We start from the raw sequence: 24,408 nt of genomic DNA, 5'->3' as shown, positions 1-24,408 counted from the left end.
ATACCCATAACTTTGATCCAGATTAGCAAGTCTATATAGAGTATACACTGTACTAGTAGTACGCGTTTGGACGTTTGGTTCGAGTAGTTTTGCTTGTAGTATTATTAGGTACTCTTACAACCCATTCTCAAAAACTTGGGAGAATGGTATAATTGGACGGACCTAAAAGCTAAAAATTTAAAAATAAAAAGTACTTTAAAAAATTAAAAATTTTAAAGATATAAATTTTAACACTAAAGTAATTAATTTCAACTTAAAATAAATTGTACATAGATTAATTAAAAAAACCTTAATAAAGTAATTAATTTTGACATTAACGTGATCTATTCAGACCTTAAAGTGATCACATATATATAAAGTGATCAATTTAATGAGAAATTAAACATATAAAAGAAATCAATTTTGATATTAAAAGTATTAATTATGACTATCAATTACTGTGCGTATTGTAAAATTATAATTGGGTTGATTGAACTATTGGTGTCAATATAAGACGATCGCTCCCAATACAGTAGTCAGTATTAAATAGTGAAAATGGTAATGAAAAGCTTATCGGTAGTAATACTCCTCTATCTTAAAGAATTAATCACTTTTTTCTTTTAATACATGAAGTTGCTTCTTTTTATTTTTTTTTTGTGATCCACATACTTTCTTTATTTTTTCCCACAATAGAGTATTAAATTATTTTTTCATCTAATTCACACATTTTTCACGTTCTCATAAAATTTACTTTTATACCACTTTTACGCATTTATTTTAATTTTCTTCTCATTTGTACTTGAAGTTATCTTGTAAACGAATACTCTTTCTATTCTTTTCATTTTGCACAACTTTCTATTTTAATTTGTCTCTTTAATTAATCATATCTATCATTTAATTGTTTTTATATCATTCACAAATCTAATTTTTTAACTAAATTTTACCAATTTTATAATTAATGCAAAATAAGAAAAACAAGCTAGTAATAAACTAAGAAGGTGTTCTCTCCAACTTATTTTTTTGACTTATTACTTATTCTTATTAGAATCAGATCAGATCAGATCAGACCAGATCAGATCAGATCAGATCATAACTATTCAGATCAGATCAGAAAGTTTCAGATCAGACCAGACCAGATCAGACCAGACCAGACCAGACCAGACCAGATCAGACCAGATCAGATCAGATCAAACCATACCATTATTATTATTATTATTATTATTATTATTATTATTATTATTATTATTATTATTATTGTTATTATTATTATTATTATTATTATTATTATTATTATTATTATTATTATTATTAGTATTATTATTATTATTATTATTATTATTATTATTATTATTATTATTATTATTATTATATTATTATTATTATTATTATTATTATTATTATATTATTATTATTATTATTATTATTATTATTATTATTATTATATTATTATTATTATTATTATTATTATTATTATCATTATTATTATTATTATTATTATTATTATTATTATTAATCATTATAACTATGTAGTATGTAATATTAATAATAAGACATAATAATAATAATAAATAATAATAATAATAATAATAATAATTATTATTATTATTATTATTATTATAACTATTCAGATCAGATCAGAAAGTTTTAGATCAGACCAGACCAGACCAGATCAGACCAGACCAGATCAGATCAGATCAGATCAGATCAGACTGAATCAGACCAGATCAGACCAAATCAGATCAGATCAGATCAGACCTTAGTAAATTCAGATCAGATCCAATCAGATCAGACGAAGATAACATGTCCTAACGCGTTGCAGATTGGCTCATACGATTAAGGCTTAAGCCAAATATCATGATTATAGAGCATGAGTGATGTTGCAAAAAGTTGAGGCATGAACTCCAAAATCAGATTCCAGTGAATATCTCCCATCTCGATGCTTGAATTTCAAGTTACTATATTTGTCCATTTTCACAGTCCTTTCTTTTCTTAATGAAATTTCAATAATAAATTTTCACAAGAAAAATAATTTTTTTAATATTATATATATCATTTTATATATAATAAATTTAATGAAAGAAAACTTGAGATTATAAACATTAAAAATATACTAAATAAAAGTTAGTAAAAAAAATGTGGGTACCACAACTAATAAAAAAATATTTTTATATGATTAGTGAGAAACATGTGAGGTCATAAGGAATATAAAAATGTTCAAATGAAATTAGTGGGAGATGTATAGGGACAATAAACATTATTAAAATATTAAATGAAGAGGAACAAGGTTATTTTTATTCAGAATATATAATATAAAATATTAAGATTTTTTTCATGAGAACAACAAATAAAACACCCTAAAATGACAAATGAAAACTTTTTAACGAACAAGTATATTGGAAGGCCCTTTGTCTTTGAGGTCTTTTAGACCATATTCTTCTTATCTTTTCTTTAAAGAGGATATAACGTACACATGAAAGGTTTTAAGCATGTTCAACGTATATTCGACCGCATAGAATTCAAAAGATTAAAACTTTACTATTTACTTATGTAGTATATGTTAAATGTACAAAATTGTTAAAATAAATATTATAGCTTTTAAAATTACACACGTACTTTAAAAAATTTGTCAATTTTACTATGTATCTCACACGTATGAGGATCTATTATTTGTCAACTATCCCTCAAATCATAGCTATATGCAAAAATTTATTGGGTACTAGATGGATGATCAATGGTACTCTGCCTACATTAAACAGGTTTAACTTTCACTAGTTTATAATCTCACTCATTGTATTGATTTGCTTTAAATTTTTGTATTTGTTTTTCTCTTTACAAATTATGTTCAAAGATTATAAATAGTTACTTTAAGATTGTAATTGTATATTCCGTAACATCTTTTCATTTGAAAATTTAAACTTGTGTTATCATGATATACACATTTGGTTACTCTTCACTTAAGACTCTTTATAAGACCAAAATTAAACAAACCTAGACCAATAAGAAAAATTCTAACAAATTATATACTTCCTTTACAAAAATTTAATGAATAAAATTTTACAGCTCGTCATATATTCCTTAAAAATATGAGATTTTCTACGTAAATAATCGTGATTTCAAATTTGGTAAATCACACATAAGTGTAAGACATATATATAGATCCATGCTTTTAATGGTTTTGTTTCTTTTTTTATTCTGATTATTTTATTTATTTTTTTGTCTTTTATAATAATTTACAAATCACAATGATTAAAGAACAAAATTTTACAACTCATCATATTTTCCGTAAAAATCATCGTATTTTTTATTGTTGCAATTTCATAGTAACAGAGAGAGTAGAATAAAATGGAGTATGATGATTTGAATGGGTCAATTGAAATTGAGTGAGCTTTGATTATTCATCATTGAAGTTTGACTTTAATTGAGTTTGACCCATGTTTCTATATTATCAATCTCAAGTAAACAATTTGCAATTGAAATATACTTCTATTTTTGGATGACTTAGCTCAAATTATTCAATTTAATTTCACCCCTAATCTTCCAAAATTGTCCTTTAATCTTGCGAAAGGAGAGGGCATTACGAATGGGACTAGTTTAAAAATTACTCCAACAATATTTATTATTTGTTTCTCCTATTTTTATATTTACTTATTTTACGTTGAATTGCTATATATTTAATTATTACCTGATCTTTCATAGTAAATAACAAATCCACGGATGGAGTCCTAATAAGATAATACTCCTATTGCATTATATTGCCAATGGATTTTATTTTTGTTTACTGTAAGTAGTAATAAAAATAATTTTTATTTACAAAAGCAACATACTGTCCATCGAGTTTTTAGTGTTTTAATTAAAATAATGAGACCATCTCTATTAGACCAATATATATATATATGTATATTGTTTTAATTTAAATGATTACTTATAATTTTAAAGTGATCAATTTGAAAAATGAACTAATTATATGGGTCTATTTCATTGGTGAGTCGATCTCATACAAGAGAAATTATAAAAATTATACTTAAAAAAATCTAATCCTCGATATAGTAATATAATTTATAGAAATCCTAGAGTAATGAAATACTCCCTTCTATTCACTATTATTGTCTCATTTAATTTTTAAAATTATTCATTGATCACTCTTAATTTGCGTTGTTTTATAAGTAATTAAAAACATACATAGTTAAATGAAATTTTATTTTATTCGTGTCAATGTAAATTTTATTAACATTAATATTTTATGATTTTTAATTAAACAAAATTTAAGGTATATATAATAATTAATTATGTGTATTGATAATAGCGAATAAAATAGAGTGTGATACTTATTATTAGAGAAAAGTAAGCAATGGTGATACATCCAAAAAAAAGCGAAAGGAATGGTCAAATAGTTAGTTGTGAGAAACTTAACCTCTCTAAAAACACATCAAATTATCAAATTGGATTGTTGTGACAATAGTTTTGGCATCTTGATGAATTGGTGTAGCTAGGTTACATTCTCGTTTAAAACTCACCCATCACTTGATCTTGAACATAGTCATGAGTTTTTGGGATGTTGAAAACGTGTGGAGTAATACTTTTTTGTCACTTTTATATTATTTCTATAATTTATTTTGGTTAATTATTTTATTTAGGGAAATTCTATATGGTAGCATTTAGTTTTCATAAAACGCCAGTGATAGCACTTTTGCAAGATTTTTTCACGTGGTAGTATCCAGTTTATGCACTATTTAACTGTCGTATCATTCTCCATTAATAGCTTGTTAATTTTTGTTTAATTCATCATTTTGTAAGATTTTTCCACATGGTAGCATTCAATTTTTGCTCTTAGATGTTTAATTCACTTTTTTACGTTTAATTCAACGATTAATTTATCAACGCTTTTAATTGTTGTAACAATTTTATTTTCATTCAAATTATTAGCATTATAAAGTTCAAAAGGTGCATTACAAACACTAATAAATAATTCACAAAAGCGCATTTTATAAGTTCAAAAGGTGCATTCCAAGCACTAATACATATCTACTTAATAATTACAACATTTAAGGGTGTTGATGAATTAATCGGTGAATTAAACGTTAAAATAGTGAATTAAACATTTAAGAGTAAAAATTATATGCTACCACGTGGAAAAATCTTACAAAATGATGAATTAAACAGAAATCAACAAAAATTTAATGGAAAATGCTACGGTAGTTAGATAGTGCATAAATAGGATGCTACCATGTGGAAACATCTTACAAAAGTGATATCACTGGCGTTTCATGAAAATTGAATGCTACCATGTGAAATTTCCCTTTTATTTATATTTGTCGTGAGTTAAATTAAAAATTAGTGATGCAAATTCTATATGAAACCTGTTGATTATAGAATGTTTTCATGATTTATGAAGAAAAGTGTGCCATTTTTATTAAGCAATACTTAGACACATACTTTATCATCAAAAAAAGGTGTAAACTATTTAGTTGATAAATATTGTAAGTTATTTAAATGCTGAGTATCTTGGAGCAATTACAATATTTTTGCATTAGGTTTTAGTGTGTAAAGCTTTTGCTGACTGAAGCATTGTTTAAAATTTTTTTGGCTTTAACTTCTAACTTTCACAGTTGTTAGATTCATAATAATATTAGATTTAATTTTTCTTATTTTTTAGGAGTATAATGTAAAATATGAAATAGAAAATTAGGAAAATAGTAAGAATTAATTTTAAGGAGTATATTTATTGGAAGGAGAGTGAGCCAAGTGGGAAAGGCGTGTTGGGAGTTGGTATCTTTGGTGGTCCAAGTGTCCAAGTCATTACAAGAACGAGGCTTCCTCATTGCTTGCACGCATTTCATCTTAAGAAGTTGGCAGCCTCCGCCTTTCTTTCACATTTCAACTTCCATCATTCACTCCTTACGCTTAGCTTAAGCTACATTTGATCTTCGGTCTTAAATAATGGTAATAAAAATAAATTTTATAGTTAATTTTTATAAAATTGTAAAATGTATCATGTTTCAGGCTGTTTTTTTAGCCCATTTTAGTTAGCCGACTGTTTAGAACCTAAAAAATAAGAGGTATCAAATATTAAATGGTACTATTTAAGCTCTGTTCTAATCAACACTTTAAAAATGATTTGTAATTTTAAATATATAGTAATTTTAGTATATAATCTTACAATATATTTTGTCTGAAATTATCTTTCTAGAAGTGGAAAAATTTTATCTTTTGATATGAATATGAAGGGCCTATTTTAAAAGATACCTTAAAAATATTGCGAGGCCTTCAAAATTTTTGCTCTGTCTTTGATTATGTTATTTTAATTTAAATGGTAATAAAATTATAATCTTTAAAACATATTTTTTGAATTTTTAATATTATAATATAAGTGAATAAAAATAATTAGAGTTTGATGACAAACATAATGTTAACCTTGTCATTCTATTTCTATAACTAAATTACAATTAAAATTTAATTTATTTTTATATTTAATACTACAACTAAATGAATCGATAACTGGGGTCGGCCACGGCCCACCTTTTTATGAATTTCGGGCCCTCAAGACTATTACAGCCTGATTTCATTACAATATAATTTACTTTAATAGATATATTTAGTGACATTTAACTTAAATGTTACTATTTTAAGTTTCTAATGGTTTATATAGTGAACTCAGTGATATTTATTAGACCCTAGCATAATAAAAAATCATATTCCCTCCTACTCAATTCATTAGGTTCATTTAGCTTTTCACACTTGTTGATGAAACATTTTAATCCTATATATTTCTAATTGTTCTTAATTAAAAATTCTAAAAAGTTGATATTAATAATCTTTGTATTGAGACGAATCAAACAAGATCCAACATGATTATGTTATAACTTATAGATTAAGAATAAAATACAAATTAAGAGTGATTAGTGAATAGTGACAAAAAATAAATGGGATTCATGAGTAGAATAAGAGGGAGTATTAAATTTTTCGCGATATAAAATCTAGTGATATTTTTCATAAATGTCGCTATAGAATATAGTATTAAATTTTTCGCGATATAAGATCTAGTGATATTTCTTATAAATATCGCTATAGACTATAGTAACAACTAATAATTACAAATTTCACAAAAGACCAAATAAAGTATCACTGAATCACTTCATAGTGAAATTTAAAATAAAAACTAATAATTATTGCACTAAAAATATAAATCAATAATATTTTTTTGGAAAAATTACCTAAAATAATCCAATATTTTCATATTTTCCTACAATAATCCCACTTATTTATTAACCATGAATAATCAAAACTTTAGGGGTATTTGCCTAGAATAACCTTGGGTAATTCGATGACTTGCTATAGTAGGTAATGCAGCAAAATAGTAAACTTAAAATTAATTGAAAATTTGAGAAAAAATTTGAACATTTACATAAAAAAATAATAAAAATATCATAATATTTTTTAAAATATTTTTGAATATTTTTGTAACATCCCTGAATTTCCGACCCCTAAACGAAACCAAAACCATAAAAAACGGAAGGAAATTCGGGTGTTACATAAAAGAAAAGGAAAAGAATTTGGTTAAATGTTAAATATTAACTTTAAAAAGGTGTGTGCAAATTTCGACAATATTTCTTCTAAAAATCGAACATGTGGTAGAGCAATTAGCAATATAAAAACATTAAACTAATCTAAGGCATCATTCCCTTTAAAATCTCACACCACGGCGGAATGATTCATCGCCGGCTTCTCAAATCAACATGCCAAACATGGATCGTGGTTCCAGTGTCGACATTTGCGTTAAAAAAAGAAGAATTAATTCCTTAAAACCATACAGAGTTATAAACTACGCAGCGGAAATACAAATATACAAGGGAGGACACAAGGCCTCATAACAAAACATATACAACTAAAGCTTACAAAAGATAACAAGAGCTACAAAATCGAAAGATAATGGTATGACACAGGTTATGCTTCACCCTCATCACTCTCCCCCAATGCAATGCAATGCAAAAGAAGCTCCAATACCTGCTATGCCTGTCTATGATCCTCCTGCAGCTCAACATTAGACTAAAGGCCAATGTGTCATAGCAAGACAATCATAGAAAGTCATCAACAATCAAATATAAACACAAACACGTACACGTCAGTAACTAGCATCAAATATAATAAGGCCAACAAGTAGATAACATTATATTATAAAACAATATAAGATGATTTCATAAGACGCAAACATAGATAGTAACCGTTTATCGGCCACTTATACTTCTTAATTTCATTATGTGCTTTCCAACCCGAACCATGTGTTCTTGGGTAGAAGGCAGGCCTTCACGCTCCTCTTTTCAAACATAAACTCTTGCGAAACACATATAGTATCAACTCGACCAAGGAATTAACAGAATACCTAACACATGACCTTATAGAGCTTGTCTATCTTAAGGTAAGTGTGATCATAGTCTGTAATACCCTTGAGGTAACTTAACTTAGGCACACTTCTCACTAGCATAAATTATTCTATTAATAAGTAGATATTCTATCAATGTGTAAACGTTCTATCAATGTGTAAGCTTTCTATCAAAGAATGAACCATCTATCATTAAATAACTTTCAATCAATGAATAAGCTTTCTATCACTGAATAACTTTATATCAGTGGATCTTTGCTCTACTTCCTGGCATAGCGGCACGGCCAAGGACGTTATCGGCCATCCGACGCCCATGGCAAAGTATGAGCTCATGCCCCCTCCAGCTGACCCTCTCGGGTCCTACCTTCGGGAAAACTAACACACTGGGGTACTAAACCAGTGAAGAGGCCACCATATTGGGGTTTGCAAGGCCCGCATGGTAACACCTCGGTCAAGGGGCAGTATCGGCCACCCGGCACCCAATGACCCAAGTATGCTCATACCCCCCTTACGGTGGTCCCGTCGAACCTCACCTAGGGGACTACTAAATCAACCGGACATAATCCAATTGAGTCACGCCAGCTAATTATAATCTAATACTTTATCAGATGGGAATAACTTTCACTTTCAACTATTAATGAGCGCCCTGGGATAGCAGCACGCCAAAACCCACTGAGCCACTCAACAAAATATGGAATTCACCTATAAAGGAGTCATTCTAACTCCAAGTAAAGCATAATCCAATTCTTAAATAGATAAAGGGGTGGTTCCCGCCTTCTATTAACACTCTCATTCTCTAAACTATTCTAAGCGCAAGGATTTCATAGTCGATAGCTCTTCATGTAAAGTGTACTCACTAGTACCTCAAAGTTTCGATACAGTGCATACTATCACAATAAACAATATTGTCTTAAAGCAAATTGCATATAAGTGTTAGTTACTACGTGTACGTACGTGTAAGCGTCACTGCACAATCAAAAGTCACAAAATCACCCCAATTAAGGCTCTACTTTCCTCTTACGAAATGGGCACCTATATAAGTTATGAGTAGAACTAATAAGTTCCCTTAACTACTTTGACATACCAAACTAAATACCAAAGTCACCGCTATCACCAACTCAACATGAGTTTCCGATGACTCTAGCACGCACACAACTCATTCAATACAAGTCATCATTAACTCAACACAACATAAGTCTTTCCATCAATTTAAAGTAGAAGTATGTATGAATCGTTTCTTTACATTAACTAATTTTGAGCATATCGGCTCGCGTTACCCAAAAATAACTAATCACAACTAAATCTTACAATTTTAATATAACATTAATATAACGATAAGGAAAATCTTAGAGTTTTTGTGTTGGGATATCATTTGTTACATTCTCCAAAGCTATTAAGAAATATAGTCAAAACAACACGACAAATTACTTTAGCAACCATTGACGATAAGTTGACATTATGCTCTTGGCTTACTAATATCATGTATATATAACTTCATTAACAACCTAATAAGGGTATTTGTAATTCACAGCAATCAAACCACAACAATTAGTAACTATTATTCCCAATTTAATCAATCAAAATCACTTTCATAGTCAACTAACATCATCACCGTTACTAATTATTCACAACAATAACCAATCGACCAAATCTTAAAACAACTTTTAAAGTTATTTAAGCAATCATCACCAAAATATAGTATAAAACACACATCATTAGTAATTTCATCTCTAAATTCAAGCCCTAATCGTTTTGTGTTCAAAGATAACATATTTAATTACTACCCATACTAAGATTCAAAGAAACTAATACAAAATCAACACCTAACCCATAATTTCAAATCACACTTCAAACCCTAAGTCATAAACATGTTTAATTCATCAATCAAATTCTTACCCACAAAAAGATTTAATGAACTTAACACAAAATCAACATCAAACTCAATACACTTAATAAAACTCCAAATAAAACTAGAAAATTAATTAGAGAAAAGAGAAGAGATGGCTCACAAAGGTGAAACTAGGAGATGGATAAGGAGGTAGGTGGTTTTTGTGGTGGTGATGACTCACTATGCGAATTGGGGAGAAGGAGGCACACGGATTGTCCCCTGCTGGCGGTACAGTAGCCGAGCTGCTGGTGGTGGGGAAATCTACAGCTTGTTGCTGCCGTAAGGGAGAGACACGCAGCCTACCTGTTGCTGGCTGCCGTGAGGGAGGAGAGAAGCAGCCTTCCTACTACCAGCTTCCATGAGTGATACTGGTGGTGCTGTTTGGAGGCTTCAGACGAGAGGTTTTGAGAGAGTATGGTGTCACAGGGAGAAGAGGAAGAGGGAGAGGGAAGAAGGAGGGAGTGACGGTTTGTTTTGGGGCATCAAGGGTTTCATGCCCTTTTATCATTGTTATTATTATTATTATTATGTTTATTTATTTATTTATTTATTTATTTAATCTAGATTCATTTTCTTGCGAAGCTCAACTATGAGACTTACCTTTGTTTACTCACACGTATAAATAAAATAATAATTTTGATTCGAACCTCTTTATTTTAAAGGTTGCTATCGTATTTTTAATATAATTATATGTTAATATTTAAATTTGTATATAATAGGGATTTATTAAAACTACTTCTAAACTGATTTAATATAATTATAAAATCCCTAAAAGTCATTAAAATATTAATTAATAACGTCAGAAAATCTCGGGGTGTTATAATTTTTTTGGACATTTTATTTTAATTTATCTTTATTTTTTAAAAAATAAAACTTGTTATAGCAAGTAATCTGGTTACCGGGTTTACTCTAGGAAAATACCCTTTAAAGTTGAGATTATTCATGGTTAATTAATAGGTGGGATTATTGTAGAAAAATCATAAATATGTTAAATTATTCTAGGTAATTTTTCCTATTTTTCTAGTGTCATTAAGTCCTATATCGCGAAAAGTTATATTTGTTGTAGTGATTTAAATTCACTGCTGTAGAAGTACAATAAGTTGAATTTTAACGCTTATAATGTATGCTTTCTTTGTTCTTTTAGATTTAAATCAAAGAGAAATAAATGATTTTTAAGAAAAATGTAGATAATAGTAATAAATAAAGAGAGAAAATGAATTATGTAGATGAAATTAAAAGAAATTAAGTTTAAATGTATAAATGTAATTAAAAAAAAGAGATAGACAATTATCCAAAAATAAAAATAATGTTAATTAAATGAAATATATCAAAATGGTGAATACTGACAATTCAACGGTATCATTTACGCCCAACTTAAGTTAATTAGTTGCCAAGTTATCATATCCGCCATTACCTCTTGATTTGTGTAGCATTTGCGAATTTACTTTTGTATGAGTAACTTCTATTTTTATAATTTTCACGAAGTTAATTAAATAGATATCTTCGGTAATTCAGATGGAAGGATAAGTGATACAGTACATAAATAGTATTTATAAGGGCGACGACACTTGGCCTCGCATTTTAATCGTTAAATGAAAAATAGGCCTGATAACGACCTATTGGGCCGATGTCACAAATGTGGATGATAAATGAAAATTTAACATCTAAACCTCACCAAAAACACAAAAATGGACGACTACACGTAGCCATTGCCTTATGCTTCAGAACATAGCGACCATAAATGGGCGTCGCTTGCCCGTCGCTATCCAACTTTGCCCATCGATAAAAGAATAGACTTACAAATGAAATGATAGAAAATCGAAATAAATGAAGAATAAGAATTCATATGAACTAATATACAATCGACTAATTTTAATGAAATACTGAATATGACTCTTAGAGTTTAGAAGTGAAAAAAAGGATATAAATGATACACAAATTAAGAAGATAGAAAATTAAAATAAATGAAAAAATAAATCCATATAAACTAATGTATGAATTAATTCCTATAATCGAAAAGTATATGAATATGATATAAAAACAGAATAAATTTATAAATAATATTATAAAATCAAGATTCAAGATAATAAAATTCCATATTACAAAAAAATATGATTTTCTCGTTTGAAAATAGACATAATCAATAATCACCGTACATTTAAAATCACTTTCAATCATCCACATAATTCACATTTTTACAATTTTACATATTTATTTAAAACCACTCTATTTCTCAGATAATATTTAATTACCAAGTACTTTTATTACTCCACTTTATTGCTGAATGATATCTACTCTTACGTGGCTCGCTACAGTTGATTAATCTGATTCGGTCACCATTCGTTCGCACAATAAAGTCATCCCGGGGCCACAGTTCGGCTGCCGCAATCTAAGCTCCCTCCGGAGTAGTGTTCTGACTTGTATGTGGCTTGCAGTTGGCTTTCTTGCGTGTGCTAATTGTAGATTGTATGCGTGGCAAATAACAGCGACACCTGCACCTCACACCTTCAGCGCATCTTCCATTTCTCAGATACACCTCTGCGGATTTATCTCAATGGTTCAAAATTAACGCTCTCTTCTATCTATTAAAATTACAACATTTGTTCTTAAAAATTCTCACAAAAAATTATAAAATACTACAATCTCAATGAGACAGATAAAGTCTTTGTATATTACCTTCTCCGTTATCTAATGAAGTTCCCACAAGGAATGCTACAGAAAATAAGAAAAATTGAATATTTTAGGTAGTAAATATATTATTTAATTGAATAATAAATTTGATGAGAGAAAACTAGGAACCATAAATATTAAAAAATATTAAAAAAAGTTAGTAGAAAAAATATAGAGACCACAACTAATAAAAAATATTTTTATAAGATTAGTGGGAAACATGTAGAGACCATAAGAAATATATAAATGTTAAAATGTAGGTAGTGAAAGATATGTGAGGTCCATAAGCATTATAAAAGTATTAAAGTGGGGATAAATAAGGTTATTTTTGTCCACAATTTGTGACACAAATAGAAAGATTCTTTATGTGAATAACAAATGAAACATCTCAAAATGGCAAATGAAAACTTCTTTAAGGAGCGGAGGGAGTAATAAAGTTCTAAAAAAAATGTTATTAAGAAAAATAAAATCTTTCCAATAGGCAAAATATTATTTCTTTAAATAATAAATTTGATGGGTAAAAAATTAATGAAAATCATAAATAATAAAAAAATCAAAAGAAAGTTAGTGGAAAAATATGAGACAATAACTAATAAAAATTATATTTTTGCAAAGTCAATAAAAAAACACTAACAATCTTAATTTTATCCAAAATTTGTAATATAAATAAATTGATTCTTTATGAAAACAATAAATAGAGCACAATAAATAGAGCATCTCAAAATAGCAAATAAAAACTTATTTAACAAAGAGAAGGGAGCAATATCTGCATCTTCATTTGGCATTATATTATTATATCCTTTATTTCTCAATTTGCCCTATTTCTTATTTTTATTAATTTTGTGTCTTTTTTATTTTCAACATAACTCAATTTGTTTATTCACCATATTTTTTTATTTGTTTTCTAAGTAACTCCATCAATTTAATTCATTTAACATATCTAACTTTGTAATCTCTACATCATTTGTAAATGGGACAAAATAACTAAACTGAAAGAACTACTTATTAAATATTCTATTTTTAAGATGGTTCATTTTGGTTTGAGTTGCTTCAAACTAAGTTTATTTGGATGTAATTCTTTTACTTGTTTATTACTACTAATTTTAATTTAACGTGGATATTTGGCTTAATGAAATGCTTTTTTATTTGCTTTTTTATTACTACGTTGTTCTTTTAGAAAAATTATCTATAATAATTTAATTTATTTATGATTTTTCTATAATAATTCCACCTATTAATTAACCATGTATAATTCGTATATATATATATATATATATATATATATATATATATATATGTATATATATATATATATATATGTATATATATATATATATGTATATATATATATATATATGTATATATATATATATATATATATATATATATATATATATATATATATATATATATATATATATATATATATATATATATATATATATATATATATATACCAGAAGCGCTTGTGGGTCAATAGATAGAACATCTGCATGTGAAGTAGAAAGTTTGGGATTCGACCCCTACTGAGCGCAGGTATCATTTGAAGGGTTTCTTTACTGCAAGTGTCCTTTACCTTTATTTATATATATATATATATATATATATATATATAATGAACAAATAAATTAAATATATAAATAAAATTAAGAAAGAACGTAATTTAGAGTCAAAAATTAAAATAAGAAAAACGAACTAGGTCATAATCGTTTGGGAGGGACAGAGTATTAGTCCAAGTTGGATACCTCTTATCTTGGTGGGGAATCGGGATCTTTATTGTTACTCATCTAGTCATCTTTCATGAAAATTATATCCTTGATAAAAAAAAAGGTGGAAAATGAAAAAAATGGATAAAATAAATAAATTTTATAAAAAAGTGAAAAAAATATGTAAATTAAATAAAAAAGTAAATTAAAAGTCTAAACAAGATTTAAAAAGAAGTTTAAATCATGATATAATGATATATATAGTTTTTATATAAGAAAGAATCTAATGAATTTTTAATGTAATTCAAAATAATATTTGTCTTGAAAAAAGTTTTTCTTTTTCAAAATATTTATAACGTTTGCTTTTTCATGCAGTCCAATGTACTAATTTAATCCTTAATATTTATAATTATGCATAATAAAAAATTGTAAAAATTTGACATTAATAACTTTTACAGCGAGACAAATCAAACAAGATTTCACTTAACTATGTTTTAACTTATAAATTACAAATTAATCATAAATTAAGAGAGATAATTGAATAGTGCAAGTATTTTCAATATTGCGAGTAAATTGTAACGGAGTATAAAATATTTCTATTATATTTTTATTATTTTAATTTTTTATGAAACTTTAAATTAATTATTTAATTATTTTCAATTTCATGTTAGATTCTCTAAAAAACCTAAAAAAATTAAATAAAAAAATTTACTAAAGATAAAAGCCAAATTTCGTCAAAAGAGGAGAGTACCCCCGGAAATCAGGAGAATCTTCCATGAGCATCGCCCACCGCTCAGATTTTATTTTATTTTTTTAAAAAAAATATATACAAAACGAAATATACAAGGGTTCTGGGTCCCATCCTCATTCAACTTGTTTGCCACTCTCCTAGTCACCTTCCTGTTGTTGCTCTATCTAACTTGGACAGCTTCTCATTTTTGCACGGGTATCTCTTATTACACCTTCCATTTAGACTCAAGTACCGGACTTCTTCATTACTTACTACTTTGTCCCATTAAATTTCCATCAAAGGAAAAAAAAAAGGTAAACTTTAATATATAAAGAGAGAGAATTAATTTTGTTGATAAAATTAAAAAAAATTAAAATGCATAGATTAGATCAAAAAAGAGTGGTGGACTATTATCTAAAAATAAAAATGATGCAAAATAAGTGGACAAATCAAAATAGATAATGCTGTAAATTCAATGAGACAAAAGAAAAAAAATATATATATATATATATTGTTGGAAATACTTCACATGTGAGACAAGATCCCACATCGATAAAATAGTGGGTTGTTGACTTGCATATATAGTGGGTGAGCTAATCATCCTACTGCCATATGGTTTTGGGATGGTATATATCTCTTTGGCTTATGAAGTGTGTGCACTTGTGTTCCCTCGTTAATATGCTGGCATTCACAATAAGTCCAGCCTAATTTAACATATATATATATATATATATATATATATATATATATATATATATATATATATATATATATATATATATATATATATATATATATATATATATATATATATATAGAGGATAAAATAAGAAGGATGAGAAAGATATTTTTGTATTGTTACTATATATATAAAAAAAATATTATGTTATAAATTAAGAACATTGTTCAAATTTATGTCATATTATCTTTTCTGTATAACATAGTGACTTTTACAATTATATGTTTTTTGCTTAATCATGACCTTAAATTTTTTTATCTTAGTGAAATCAAAGATATTGAGTGCTTCTTACCCTTCTTATTTTCAATATTTTTCTCATTAAATCTCTTCTATATATATATATATATATATACGGTGAAACTACTAATAAATGAAGGTTCACCATCCGTAGACCAATTAATACTTCTATAAATTAAATAAATTCCATATATTACTCTTTAATCTCCTTTTGGTACAACTTATCCACAACCTCCATTATTATTAAAATTAGTAACTTAATCCACTCCTATATAAAAACAATATAAATATGTAAAGAAAGGAAGAAATTTAACCAACAAGATAATTTTCCTAATTGGACACTAATCATCCTACATTATACTCCAAATCCTTAATCAATCATTACATGTAAAAATACACCGATTAATTTATTTATCAAACCAACTTATATTATTATGATAAATATTCCTACATTTTCTAAGTTATCCACAAAACATCACCCCGACAAATTGCGTTACATAAAGGGGTAAAATAGTCATTATGTGCAGAGAGATAGACGGAAGCAAGGTATCTGAATTTCCTAAAGCCATTATTTCTTCCAATGAATATTAAAAATCGACATTTTAAACAAATCTTCTCCACATACGCTTTCTCTCTCTATATTCTCTCTGTCTTCTCTCTAAATTTCCCTCTTTTGCAAATCTAGGGTTTACAGTTTTCAGCACTTTCTCTTAATTTACACCTATTTCTTCTCTTATTTAGGCTATTTATCATAAGAGTTGCTAAGAAATTGCAGATCCTTACTGTAATTTCAACTCAGAAATCTGTACATACAATTTAGTTGTATAAATTTGACTTTGATTGTTCTTCCCTTTGTTTTTACATTAAATCCAAAAAATTAGTCATAGAATATCACAGATCTACCTAATTGTTCATCTTCTGATTGTATATATACTTCTATAATCTCTAAAGTTCTTTCGAACAGCTCAGAAAATCTTTGAATTTCATTTGTTCTTTTAATTTTAGCTTCTTTAAGGTTCATCAATGGCGGTTTCAACGATTGCGCTGTACGCAAGTCCACCGAGTAGCGTATGTTCAACACCACATCCATGTTCAATTAATTCACACTCATCTTCTTATGATTTCGATCTCACTACTAGATCTCCTTCAGCAAGCACTCAATCACCTTCATCAAACAATCAACGGCAAGTAATTGGGGGATTATCCTCTCTCCTGAAACACTCGTCGTCGTCATTGTCAAATGACGAATTTACAAAAGTGACCATGGAAGATCACAATCATTATCATCATAGTCAGAATCAATTCAGCAATTTGAGCAGTTCATTTCGCTATTCAAATTCATCGTCCTTGAAGCGAGAAATGCACAGCCCGGTTTCGGTTTTTCAGGGACCGGTATCGGTTACGAGTAGTAGCTTTAATGGTAGCGTTGTTTCGGGTTCATTTTCGGGATTGGGAGCGTTCCGGGTTAATAGTACGACGAGTGTGTTGTTGAATGGGTTTGTGAGGAATTCGTTAGGGTCGTGTTTGGATCATGATGTTGATGAGCTTACGTTTAACATGGAAGATCATTTTGTGTTTGGTGATGGTGTCGTGGAATTGTTGGCAAGTGCTCAGCTTAGACATAAGATCTTTTACGAAGATTTTGTTATCAAGGCTTTTTATGAGGCTGAAAAAGCTCATAGAGGACAGGTAAATTTTTTGTTTTTCAAAATTTGATCTTGTTTTCTTCTTTTTTGTGCTGAATTGTGTTTGCTTTTGTGATGGTTTTTTGTTAATCCATATGTTTGTATTAGAACTATTCAAATGTCAACTCGTGGACCTCTTTTCAAAACTAGCAGTATTAGTAGATAGCTGCGCGAATACCTTAAACTGGTGGTGAGGATGTTAATATTGTCAAATTGTTACAAAAATGGAACAAATTAAAATCTTAAGGGGGCGGAAAAAGGATATTCATAATGTTGGGTTATATATATAACCTTTATCTCATTGAATGGTGGAAATGAAAAAATTTGAGGGGAAAAGCCGGAGGGTGTAGCAAAATAGAAAATTTCAATCGGATTCTTTTGCTAAGTGAAGGTCTTGCATCATTATAGTAGAATCGAAAGTAATGTTGGTTTTAGAAAGCTTATGTTTTTTTTAAATCTTTTTTTCCTGTAGGTGAGAGCAAGTGGTCATCCATATTTGCAACACTGCGTGGAAACTGCAGTGCTTTTGGCTTCCATTGGAGCGAACGCGACTGTTGTTGCTGCTGGTTTATTGCATGACACGATTGATGATTCTTTTGTGACATATGACTATATTTTTAGCAACTTTGGATCTGGAGTGGCTGATTTGGTTCATGGGGTAAGAGATCTGAGTTTTTTTGTTACATTTTGATGAGCTGCAATGTGCCATTTTGTTGTGATTTTGCTTGTCTGGGCAACCATTGTTGCAAGATACGACGATTCTGTTTTCCTGTGGAACTCTTTTGATTTGAATACTTCTGTTTTCCTTTGATCTGTATACTTCTGTTACTTTTAGTTATTTGCTTGATGTGGAAAATAAGAGTTTTCCATTTACTTTTCATTACTTCTGGACTGGTGGTCAGTTACTCAGAACTTGATTGAACTTTTTGTATATGTGTATTGAACTTGTCTAGAGCTTTTTTCTTAACTTCTTGGAAGCTAATTGAACTCAGATTTGCTGAAAAGTGTCATGTTTATTTTAAGGACACCTTTATTCTTTGCTGGTCTGTGTACCTTAGCTGGAACTGTTTGTTGTGAGACCCTGATAAGATTGCATAGTGAGATCTTCTGTTATGATATCTATTGACGGCTGCTTATTAATGTTGGTTTCCATTGATTTAGGTGTCAAAGCTAAGTCATTTGAGCAAGCTTGCACGTGAAAATAATACGGCAAATAAAACCGTTGAAGCAGATCGTCTCCACACTATGTTTCTTGCTATGGCTGATGCTAGAGCAGTCCTAATAAAATTGGCTGATAGATTGCATAATATGATGACACTGGATGCATTGCCCTCTCATAAGCAGCAGAGGTTTGCAAAGGAAACACTGGAGATATTTGCACCGCTGGCTAATAGACTTGGTATCTCTACTTGGAAAGAGCAACTAGAGAACTTGTGTTTCAAGCATCTCTACCCAAATCAGCATAGTGAATTGGCCTCTAAGCGTATGAAGTCATTTGATCAAGCAATGATCAGATCTGCTATTGAGAAACTTGAAGAAGCTCTCAAGAAGGAAGATATATCGTACCACGACTTGTCTGGTCGTCACAAAAGCTTATACAGCATTCATCGGAAAATGTCAAAGTATGTTCTTTCACTATGTAATGGAATTTTGTTTTGTATATGACTTGCCTATTTCAGTTGTGGGTATGTAATTGCCTGTTTAATTTTACTGATTACGTTTATGCTATGATACGTAGGAAGAATTTGACGATGGATGAGATTCACGATATTCATGGACTGCGTTTGATTGTTGAGAATGAGGATGACTGTTTTAAAGCACTAAAAATAATTCATCAGTTATGGTCTGAAGTGCCGGGGAAGTTCAAAGATTATATTCATTGTCCAAAGTGCAATGGGTAAGTTCTCTTAAAAATATTTTGCCACGCTAGTAGTTCTCCTTTTTTCTTCTGGTTATCTTATTGTCATTGGCTTTTGTAGATATCAATCCCTTCATACTGTTGTGGTCGGTGAAGGAATGGCCCCTCTTGAGGTTCAAATACGGACTAGAGAAATGCATCTGCAAGCAGAGTATGGGTTTGCTGCCCACTGGAGGTACAAGGAAGGTGATTCTAAGCACTCATCGTTTGTACTTCAAATGGTGGAGTGGGCTAGATGGGTGGTCAACTGGCAGTGTGAGGCAATGAACAAGGACCGGACATCCCTCAAGCCTCCATGTAAATTTCCAACACATTCTGAAGGTTGTCCATATTCCTATAATTCGCAGCCTAATCAAGATGGACCTGTTTTTGTCATCTTATTAGAGAATGACAAGGTTAGTCTTTGATGATACCTGCTTCTTCACTTCTACTTTGTGCATCAATGTTTCTTGTGTTTAGAAATAGAAAGTTGCTTGTCTGTTCATTATGTGATTCATCCATTATGAAGGAATCTATGGGAGTAATATTAATGGTTTCAGTATGGAATATGATATCATATGACTTATGAGCTTCACTTAGAACTGAAGTTCTCCCTCCATATTGAATGTGCTGTTAACATGGGGACTGGAGTGAAGTTCCCCTTATTTTGTTCCCTTTTTACACTTGTTTTTTGCCTATGCTTGAATCTAAACAGAGGATGAACCATTGTATAGAGTGTCTTGTATGAGGAAAACAAAATAGAAGATGAATCATATTAGAAAGCTTCCAGTATCTAGGAAAATATAACTGGACTGTGATCTGGGTCATTGCTATACGTGGGACAGTTTCTGGATTCTTTTGCAATGTAATAGTCTTATTGGTCAATTTTACCAGTCGTGTTGTATCAATATTGCAAATTCGAGAAGCTGCTTTCTGGGTTTCTTTGATTTGAGTGTATTCCGAGTTGGTAAGCGTACGGTCCGAGTGATATACAGTATATGTGTGTGAATGGCTGTATGACAATTATTTCCTGTGATTTTTTTTATTCTGAATCTGCTATAATTTTAATCAACGACTCTTCTAAAGTGTCCACTAATTTATAAATTTGCTTGTATCTTTGCAGATGTCTGTTCAAGAGTTTCCGCCAAACTCCACCATGATGGATCTGTTAGAAATGACGGGTCATGGGAGCCCTCGCTCGACATCTTATGGTTTCCCTGTGAAGAAAGACTTGAGGCCTCGACTCAATCATCTTCCTGTGAATGACCCCACTTGCAAGCTGAAAATGGGAGACGTAATCGAGCTATCTCCTGCTATACCTAACAAGTCGCTGATCGAGTACAGAGAAGAGATTCAACGCATGTACAATCGGGGTTTATCAGTTTCAGCACCTACCCCTACCACCACTGGTGCTAGTGTGGTGTGCTGGAGAAGTTGACCAAATTTGCAAAATGCAACTTTAGTTGTAGGATTACAGTTGAATAACACAAATCTGTTTCTGTAAATATAAAATTTGTACAGAAAAACCTATTATGGTTCATGTATGTGGGAATATATAGAATTGTGTCTAACTGCAATTGTTTATTTAATTTCAGAAATGAAAAGATAAAAAAGAAATGTTTTCGTCTGTTCCCACACATAATTCTGCTGTCTCTGTTTTTACCTTACCATTTTCCAATTCATATGATCTTTGTTTATCTGAGATAAACACTTATTTGGATAACATGCTTCGAAAGATTTATTTTGTTTAAAAGGTTTTCTCTTTCTACTTCCATTCCTTTACTTTCATCTTATATAGAAGTTCATAAGTTTTTAAATATTATATGGTTTTATGGTGAGGTCATATCTAATTGGCTTACTTGTATATATTTAGTGCGTTAAAGTGATTAGTAGAGAAATAGATTAATTATATGGGTTCCTCTCGGTTCTCACAATGAGCCAGTCTAATACAAAACGAGTTGTTGATTCATCATACTTTTGCAAAAAAATTACTTTGCATTACTAAACTTCCATAGATAAAATTCTACATTATGAAGCCACATAGTACACCATTTATTGATCTACAGCAGAAAACACAGGACTAGCAGGCAGCTAACAAAACCCAATTACTGCATCCTATCATTTCCATAAAAAATGTTGAACAGAATCTTGCCAAGAAAGCACAAGCATTAACATGATTAGAACCCCAGCAAGTCCCCAAGATGAACCCCCAACTCTAAACACAGACGACGGATCAGATGACATAACCAATCTCCGTGCACCAGACATTGATGAGGTTGACGGAGATGAAGTAGTCTTTATGGCAATAATGAGTCCTGCTAATACCATAGGCAACATGAACCCAGAATTCCATCGTGTGTCATATCGAGTGTCGTTGCTCTTACTCGTGTATAATGGTGATAGAATCACGGCTGTTATTAAGGCCAGCGCCATGGCTATTGGTCTTTGTGTCGACATTTGGCTTGCATTCGCGTAGCTAGACATTTTTGGTGAATCGACTCTTGTCAGGAGGGTGAAAGGAAAAGCGTTCAACCAAAGTTGATGAATTAGTTGTAAGAGGGAAGGAGGGAGTGATGTTGGAAGAGGGGTTATATATAGGATGAAAGGGGGATGTTCACTAAGGAATCTGGCTGTAAAGAATGAGATTTTGGGTGGCAAAAGATAGAAAGTAGCCGGCCATAAAGTTGGAGAAAAAAGGAAAGTAATGACCAATTGATTGTCATTGGGATGAGTAATGGAAGAATTTGAATTAGAGGTTTTAGAGGTAAGGTTTATTCCTCTCTTTTCTCCTTACTTTATGCTTATTGTTTTCTTGCTTTCACATCAATTGTCTATTATCGTTTTAAGGGTGTGGTTGAAAAATAACTTTTTTTATAATGTTTTGGGTTCACTTCTGAATTTTTGATTGATTAAATGATAAAAACTATTTAGTAAATAACTTTAATTGAGCTGTAGAACTTACTTTTTTTAACATCTATTTTTTTTGATAAACATATTACATTCAACACATAATTTTTACCAAACATTTTAGCAACCACTGACTTAAGACACTTGTTGATCCACGATAAAACTCTTACACAAAGTGTCGTATGCCAATGCAAATTATGAGAATATGTACTCCTTGTTTTTAAATCGTATCACTAAGAGATGATCTCTTACAAGAGTAGTGTTATAATTGTCAATGACGAACCTTCTTTACGGCCATTGAGGCCAGGCCGACCATAAATTATTTTTTATAGTTTGAGATATGTATATGCCCCTTAAATGATTTAAATATTTGATTTTTATATTAAGTTGGTCACCGCACAAAAGTAACTCAAAATCTATCGCTGAATTGATTGCCACCCGAATAAGAAAAATTAAAAAGAATAAGTTTATAAAAAAAATTCTCAAAATAAGCTTCAGAAAACTTTAATTCCTAAAATAAGTGTCTTCGTTTCGGAGTCTAAGTTCAAATGTATTCCCTGTTATTAACAGCGAACAAAGAAACTGGTCAAAAAAAGTCAAAGCTCATAATAACATTGAACAAAAAATTATATTCCTGGCCAGCTTTGACATAAAGACATTTATTTTGAAAATTAATCAAGAATTTTTTTGATAAAAGCTTATTTTTTACCACCTTTTCCTGAATGAATCAGTTGCAGCCTCTATCTCCAACACCACTTTTTTTTTGGGTGTCCAGCCCACTTGTGTTATAATATGTTGGGGTACTTAAGTGTGGGCCAACATATTATAATTGGTTTTGGGGGGTGGGGGGGTTGTTTTCTTGTCTTACTTTTGACTGAGAAATACGCCATAGGGTGTTAGCAAGAAAAGACAGGAAAGTAGGGAAAAATGCACACAATTCACAAATAAGTTAAGAGTGAGGGGAAATAGTGAATTTCTTTCCGCATTTAGCTTCCATAATTTTGATTAATTGGTCCGATATTGGACAATATAGTCCGATGGAGGGGCAAACGTGGTCCAATGAAGGTTCATTATTGAGTATGTAGTACATGGAGTTTCAATCTAAACGATCGGTGGTCTAGTGTTCCGAAAAACAAGGCTGGACAGTAGCTATAATTTTTGGGTGAAATTTTCATTTTTCTCTCTAATTGTATTTCTTTTATTGTTGATGCTTGATGGTGATTAGTGCATTTTGGTAGTTTGTTATTGGTGCTTGTACTCTCATTTTATTATAATCAGAGTGACTTTGTTGGACTCTCTTGATTAAAGTGTGGTGTTTATGCGTAATAAGAGTGACTTAGTTGGACTCTCTCGATTAAAATGTGGTGTTTCTGCTTAAAATCTTCACGTGTAACAATGGTTCATTGTTGATTGTTTTTATTTATATGCTTATTGTTGGCTATAATTGGTGATTGAAGCCAAGTGAGTTAAGGTTTTATCTTAGTTTGATTGATAGTATCGTATAAATCAATTTTGAAGTAGGTGTGGTCGGTATTGTAATCGACCCATTGTCCCCACTCACCAACAATATAATTTTATCATAAATTAACTAAT

At 29.9% G+C, this 24,408-nt stretch overlaps 1 protein-coding gene across 1 annotated transcript; it reads left to right on the top strand.

The window, feature by feature from the left end:
• Window positions 1-16,798: 16,798 nt before the first annotated feature.
• LOC130813755 (probable GTP diphosphokinase RSH2, chloroplastic) lies at window positions 16,799-21,550 on the top strand. Its single transcript, XM_057679618.1, has 6 exons — window positions 16,799-18,015; window positions 18,484-18,669; window positions 19,173-19,633; window positions 19,750-19,908; window positions 19,991-20,324; window positions 21,032-21,550. Exons 1-6 carry the CDS (start codon window positions 17,350-17,352, stop codon window positions 21,344-21,346), a joined length of 2,121 nt encoding a protein of 706 aa, XP_057535601.1. The 5' UTR covers window positions 16,799-17,349; the 3' UTR covers window positions 21,347-21,550.
• Window positions 21,551-24,408: the final 2,858 nt, after the last annotated feature.

The sequence above is a fragment of the Amaranthus tricolor genome, chromosome 5, assembly GCF_026212465.1.
Source record: "Amaranthus tricolor cultivar Red isolate AtriRed21 chromosome 5, ASM2621246v1, whole genome shotgun sequence".
Classification (NCBI taxonomy): domain Eukaryota; kingdom Viridiplantae; phylum Streptophyta; class Magnoliopsida; order Caryophyllales; family Amaranthaceae; genus Amaranthus; species Amaranthus tricolor.
Note: the sequence above shows the minus strand (reverse complement) of the source record. Positions and strands in the feature narration are given on the sequence as shown.

Excerpts from the sequence above, each read along its gene's own strand:
- LOC130813755 (XM_057679618.1), top strand. The coding sequence starts at position 17,350 with ATGGCGGTTTCAACGATTGCGCTGTACGCAAGTCCACCGAGTAGCGTA. Across the intron at positions 18,016-18,483 it reads AAAAAGCTCATAGAGGACAG|GTGAGAGCAAGTGGTCATCC; the intron begins GTAAATTTTTTG and ends TTTTTCCTGTAG. Across the intron at positions 19,634-19,749 it reads ATTCATCGGAAAATGTCAAA|GAAGAATTTGACGATGGATG; the intron begins GTATGTTCTTTC and ends TATGATACGTAG.